The sequence below is a fragment of the Crocodylus porosus genome, unplaced genomic scaffold (genome assembly GCF_001723895.1).
Source record: "Crocodylus porosus isolate Cpor-Errol unplaced genomic scaffold, CroPor_comp1, whole genome shotgun sequence".
Classification (NCBI taxonomy): domain Eukaryota; kingdom Metazoa; phylum Chordata; order Crocodylia; family Crocodylidae; genus Crocodylus; species Crocodylus porosus.
Window position 1 is genome coordinate 9,870,449 of NW_017728916.1, and position 6,691 is coordinate 9,877,139.

The following is a 6,691-nucleotide window of genomic DNA, read 5'->3' on the forward strand; positions in this document are numbered from 1 at the left end:
GGGGGTTGCGTTTGGGCACCGCAGGCCTGACAGACCAGCGTGGCAGTCGGAGATCCAGCGGCCTAGAAGGGCCTCGAAGCCCCCTCAGCAGAGGCGGGAAACGTAGCCACGCCCCTTTCCCCATAGATGCCACGCCACCGCTGATAGGCTAGCCTAATCCCCGCGTTTCTCTTTGTCCTGGACCCTGCTATTGGCCGCGCGTTGAGCCGTGCGTGCTCTCATTGGCCGTCCCCACAACGACACTTTCCGGGCACAGGGGGCCCCGCCCCTTCCGGTAACGCACTTCCGCTCATGCGCTGATGGCCCGGGAGGTGCTCGGGCCGCACTGAGGGGAGGCCCCGGGGGGACGATGAGCGGCGGCGGCGGGGCGGGGGGCCCGGACGGCAACGACGAGTTTCACCAGCAGCTGCGGCTTCAGCAGCTCTACGGCGAGGGCGGCGGCGGCGAGGGCGACACAGACGCTTTCACCTACGTGGACCCGGCCGACGGCGCCGCCTACGAGTGGGACCGCGAGAAAAAGGCCTGGTTCCCCAAGGTGCGTCACGCGGGGGCGGTGCGGGGCGTCTTGTTGGGGTGGGGGCGCGCTGGGACCATCCATCGCGCCTTGCGTCGGACGATAGACTTTGAATCGCGCCCCCCCGAGGAGGATCGGGGTCGACCCTGCTGAATTCGGCCTCGGAGTGGAAAGGCATGGCTGTGGGAAGACTGGATATAGCTGTCAGGCGAGGTGGACCCAGAGATTTCCAAATCCCAATGCCTATGGTGCAGAAACTGCTCTGCCCCTTGTGGGGGGGTCCCAAGTCCTTGGCCAAAGAAGAGTTGCCGTCTTGTTTTATTTGCAGTCAAAAATCATGTGAGACTGAAGCATTTTTGACTGGGAGCCTTGAGTGTGCCAAGGTTGAGAGCCGCTACCCTAGGGTTGCGTCCAGCTGGAGGCAGGGCAGGGTGGCCCCCAAAATCATGACCTAGTTCAGAGTTTTTTTTACGGGAGACGATCTCTCGGTCTGCATTTGGCATTTGTACATCCTAAGCCCTGGGCCTCCTTGCCTTTCTCTTCATACAAAATGATGCCGGGGTGTTGGTTGTAGCCGTGCTGGTATAAGGACGTAAGCAGACAAGGCTCTTTGGGTAGAACTGATCTGTTTTATTAGACCGACTCAAATAGTTGGGCTAATAACGGTTTTGCCAGCTGTATCGGAGCTGGGCTAGTAACGGTTTTGACACCTATCAGAGCTGGGCTAGTAAAAGAGATAGCATCTACCCGAAGAGCCTTGTCATGTAAAAGGAGTTCTATATCCCTCTACTTGTGGCCTATGGCCTCCAACGTTTTGGACACATGAATGACATGTTCTTGCTGTGCTCCTTAGAACTTGGGTGCAAAATACTTCTGAATTTGTAAATTAAGCAGACCTGAAATAGAAAAAGTTTAGTGATGCCCAAAGCCAGACGTGTGGTTTTTTGTTTCATTCGTTTGGCATGTCTGTGCTTGCCTGAATTCTGGATACTGTTAGAAGTCTTACAATATAAATATGAACAGCTACCATTTTTGTACTGTGCTCCTTAAAAAAGAAAAAAATCCTTGCTGATAAATGATATTTTCAGATACAAATTCAACATAGGATCTAATGTCTTTTGCAAGACGCATCATGTCTGGCAGCACAAAGAAATAGCTTGTATGTTGGCATTCTTCACTGCTAAACCCATGTTTTTGGTCTCTGTCTCTTTCAAATGTAGACCATGTTCTCTGTGGCCAGACGTTCAGTTTGTTTCTACTTTGGTTTGCTCAGTTTGATGCTATGACAAGTCCTTCTAGTATTAATGGCTCCTGGTATGTGTTTCTTTCCTGAGTCTTTTGAACAGAGGTGACCTGAGCAGGGTGCAGGGCCAGCAAATCAGCCTGTGTGGGGCCCTGTACCTGGACACAAGGATTTGGTGGGGCAGGGGGTTCAGAGCAGCTGGACATGAAGCCGCTGTGCTCCACCTGGCTCTGTGGGGCACCCCAAAGCGAGGGGCCCAGGATGGTTGCCCCGATTCAACCCCCCCAGCCCTGCTTTTGAGTGGGCTTGAAGACTAAACAACCTCCAATTCCTGCTGAAATGGGTTGAAGCTCACTAGAGGGAAGCTGTCTATGGGCTTTTAGTGTGTGGAATGGATTCTTTCTCACTTACAAAACCTTTACCAAGTGTGGTGCATGCCATTGTTTTTGGGGCCAGCATTATAACACAAAACATTCTAAAAGCAAAATAGGTCATGTACCAAGAAGTAGATTTAAATTAAGTTTTTGTCCGAATATAATCTTACCATCAAATTTTGAAAAGAGTGCAGCTTCAAGAAGATTACTTTTAGGAGGGATTGATTTACTGATATAGTAAGTTGTTCAGTGCAAGCTGTCAACAGCATTAACTGAAAAACTTGAAAATCTATTAAAAAAATTCTGAGAGAGAGAATTCAGTACTTGTGATATTGTATTAACAAGTTGTTAAGGTTGACTAGAGCCAAGCATAATTGAAGTCACCCTAATGTAAGATTTTTTTTTTTTTCAAAAGGTCAGTGCACCGCTATTGTAGTAGACCAGATCCAACCTTTTGGTTTTGAATTGCACTAAATTGTGTTGGCTTCATGAGGCAAGCAAACTGTCCAGTGAACAGTCAAGCATTGCAAGCATATGAGCACTGGGGGTCTGTAAGATCTGGAATGTAATAGTGTACTGTTGTTGAGCCCCAAATAATCTGTGTAAAAGAGCAAGGGACTGTAGTGATTTAATACATTCCTCTCAGCACTCAAGTACGGTGTTATTCGTACCTTCTAAGAGCTCACTCTGGAATTAAGTCTTGTCCTTTTTGAATGCGTGTGAAATAGAAGAAAAAAAAAATCATCACATTGATTATTACAGGCAGATGTAGCACTCCTCTACAGTTGAATCCAGCCTGAAAAGGTTACATGAAAGGTTGACCATATTTTCCTCTTTTTGTTATAACTATGCCACAGCTGATTTATAACCTTAGCACTGATACTTGTCTAGCAAAGATTAAAGTACTTCATTTAAAACAAGTTTCTTAAAGGCTGGCGTTGACATTACTTGGTCATATAGTCATTCCCTGGAGGGAGGCCTGATAGGAACAGAGCCAGATAACTTATCTTCAAGTAGTGGCTGAGCCAAAGATATGATGTATGATCTTAGACTTAAAGCCAAGTATTAATTCATATAATCTACAATGAGATGTTTACTGTCTATCAACACCCATTATACTTTCTCTTTGAAAATGTTGCTTCCAAAAGACAGATGTCCTCAAGTGACAGCGACATTAATAGTTGATATTTCTTGGCTGGCTGTCCATGTCATTTCATCTGTTTGACATGGCTGAGAGCGCTTGGTTTCTGTACTTGAGAGCAATCTAACTCAGTGAGTGATAGAGAATTTTACTGGGGAGGGGGGAAAAGGCAGCACTTCTTAAAATTTCAGGTGCAATATAGACAAAAGGTGTCGAATTTTGGTTGGTTCAGGTATTTTACACAGTTTGTATGGACTTTCATTATGGCTTTCTTAATACTTATTGGTAATGGTTCAACTGTGCTGTCTAGTGACCCTTTCCACTATCATTGCAAGTGAAATAATCTCCATTGTTTAGTGTGTTTTGGAAGTTGTTATCAGAAAATCACTATACTTGTAACATGGCACAGTGGGCAGTTCTTTGAAATATGGATATTCTTTGAACTATGGATTAATATATACTCTCATTTTTTTTTTTTCTTTTCAGATAAATGAGGACTTCCTTGCAACATATCATGCAAACTATGGCTTCTCTACAGAGAATAAAGACAGTTCCTCTGCTTCTGGTGCAATGATTCAAAGTAAGCCACCTGCAGATTCTAGGACATCTGGAATGCGGCAGCCAACAAATAAAAAAGAATCGCAACAAGCAGATCCCAAACAGAAAGGAGAAAAAAGAAAACCTGATGCAGGCAAGCAGTCCTATTTTTATACAAGTTGGAAAAGTACTATTTTTAAGGGTGGGGTGGCAATTTTAAATTGTTTTTCAGTATCTTGCGCAACAAAAATAAATCTATTTTGAAAAGTCTGAAGTACTCGATTTATATAACACATTTGCTTCTAAAAACCTGTATTTCTACAGTGAAAAAGAACTTACTGACAGGACGCTCAAAATGTTGTCATTAAGTGGAAAAATTCTGGATGAAATTGACAGATGGGACAATGAGTTTCTGAACTGTTAAGATTTACTGTGAGCTTCTAAACTACATAAAGATCAGCTCTTCCATATTTAATTCCTTAACATCATTGTATTTAAATTATGATTTTGTTTTTAGGGTGGTTTCAGGTTGAAGAAGACAAAAACACAAATGTATACGTTACTGGTAAGTGAGCATGTTATCATTCATGTGGAACAAGGATTTGTGTAGGTGATTCACCTAATTACTGTATTTACTTGAATATAAAATGGCCCCCTCTTCCCCATCATTGCATTTTTATATATGGAAAATTACAACGAATTTATGTTTTCCAAGTGTAGAATCTAATTATTGGAGGCTTGCCTTTGTCCTCCCACTGCAGTAGTAGGAAAAATAAATTTGGGGTGTTACATAGTCTCTTTGCCCTCTGCTGCCCTGATGTCTTCCCCCTGCAAGCTGCTCTCTCACCTTCCTGTTAGACCCTGGTCTCTCTGAGTGCATGGAAGTGAGGGGAAATTTTTAAATCATTGACTTTGAAATAAACTTGCTTGTAGTAACTTAGCTCATTCAGATTTGATGTGGTTTACCTTTTTTTAACTGCTGCAAGTTTTAGCACAAGCGTGTTGTAAACACATTTTTAAAACATCACTTCTATATAATCTGTCAGCAGCAAGGGGCAGATGATGAAAAGTGTTGGGTCCCTTACTTAATGGGGGAGGCACCCTAGTGCAGATGATGGGGAAGAGGCTGAAGTACTTGGTGCCTTTTTTGCCTCAGTCTTCACAAGCAAGGTCAGCTCCCAGCCAACTGCACTGGCAGCACAGTTTGGGGAGGAGGGGAGTAGCCAACAGTGGTGAAAGGACAGGTTAGGGGCTGTTTAGAACAGCTGGACATGTACAAGTCCATGGGGCCAGATGCGGTGCACCCAGAGGTGCTGAGGGAATTGGTTGCAGAGCTGCTGGACATTATCTTTGAAAACTCATGGCAATCAGGAGAGGCCCCAGACAAGCAAACATAGTTCCCATCTTTAAGAAAGGGAAGGAAGATCCAGGGAACTACAGACTAGTCAGCCTCAATTCAGTCCCTAGAAAAATCATTGAGCAGATCCTCAAGGAATCCATTTATAAGCACTTGGAGGAGACAGTGATTAGGAACAGTCACCATGGATTCACCAAGGGCAAGTCGTGCCTGACCAACTTGATTGCCTTCTGTGAAGAGATGACTGGCTCTGTGGATGTGGGGAGGACAGTAGACATGATATACCTCAACTTTAGCAAGGCTTTTGATATGGTCTCCCACAACATTTTTGCAGCCAAGCTAAGGAAGTATGGGTTGGATGAATGAACTGTAATGTGGTTAGAAAACTGACTGAATCTTTGGACTCAAAGGGTAGTAATCAATAGCTCAATGTCTAGCTGGCAGCTGGCGTCAAATGGAGTGCCCCAGGGATCGGTTCTGGGGATGGTGTTTTTTCATTACCTCTGTCGGTGACCTGGAAGAAGGGATGGAGTGTATGCTTAGCAAGCTTGCAGGTGACACCAAGTTGTAGGACATAGTAGATACACTGGAGGATAGGGCTAAGACTTGATGACCTAGACAAACTGCAGAATTGAACCAAAAGGAATCTCAAGAAGTTCAACAAGGACAAGTGCAAAGTCCTGCACTTAGGAGAAAACAATCCCATGCACTGGTGCAGGCTGGGGGCTGACTGGCTGGGCAGCAGCTCTGCAGAAAAGGACCTGGGGGTTACAGTGGACAGTAAACTAAATATGAGGCAGCAGTGTGCCCTAGTTGCAAAGAAGGCTAACAGCATGCTGGGCTGCATTGGTAGGAGTGTTGTCAGCAGATCGATGGAAATGATTCTTCCCCTCTACTCAGCACTGATGAAATCACATCTGAAGTCCTGTGTTCAGTTTTGAGCCTTCCACTGCAGAAAGGATGTGGACAAATTGGAGAGAGTCTAGTGGAGGGCAAAGAAAATGATTAGGGAGCTGGGGCCCATGACTTGTGAGAAGAGGCTGAGGGGACAGGGCTCATTTAGTTTGGAGAAGAGAAGACTGAGGGGGGGAATTTAATAGCAGCCTTCAACTCCCTGAGGAGAAGGTTCAAAGAGGATGGAGGTGAACTCCTCTCAGTGGTGGCAGATGGTAGAACAAGGAGCAACAGTCTCAAGTTACAACAAGGGAAGTTTACGCTAGACATTAGGAAAAAGTTTCTCGTGAGGAGGGTAATAAAGCACTGGAACTAGTTACCCAGAGAAGTGGTGGAGGTTTTTAAGACCAGGCTAGACAAAACCATGGCTGGGATGATATAGTTGAGGATGCTCCTACTTTGAGCAAGGGGTTGGACTGGATGACCTCCTGAGCAGCATTCCCTCTAAACCTTGTTGCATGTGCAGCCATGCAGGTGCGCTCATGCCGTGCTGCAAGGCACACCTGTGTGGCCGTGCACACGGTGCAGCTTAGAGGGAACACTGCTCCTGAGGTCTCATAGATTCATAGAT

General features: G+C 45.3%; 1 protein-coding gene across 2 annotated transcripts in view; it reads left to right on the plus strand.

Moving 5' to 3' along the window:
• The first annotated feature begins 317 nt into the window (after window positions 1-317).
• Window positions 318-6,691, plus strand: part of HTATSF1 (HIV-1 Tat specific factor 1) — a 20,619-nt gene continuing 14,245 nt past the window's right edge. Inside the window, exons 1-3 of one of the 2 annotated variants that reach the window (XM_019536426.1) lie at window positions 318-535; window positions 3,759-3,963; window positions 4,327-4,374. In XM_019536426.1, the coding sequence (XP_019391971.1) occupies window positions 350-535; window positions 3,759-3,963; window positions 4,327-4,374 (439 nt within the window). In that variant the 5' untranslated portion in view covers window positions 318-349. Of the gene's footprint in view, window positions 536-1,734; window positions 1,829-3,758; window positions 3,964-4,326; window positions 4,375-6,691 lie in introns of those variants that run through there. The other variant, XM_019536427.1, reaches the window with a different exon arrangement.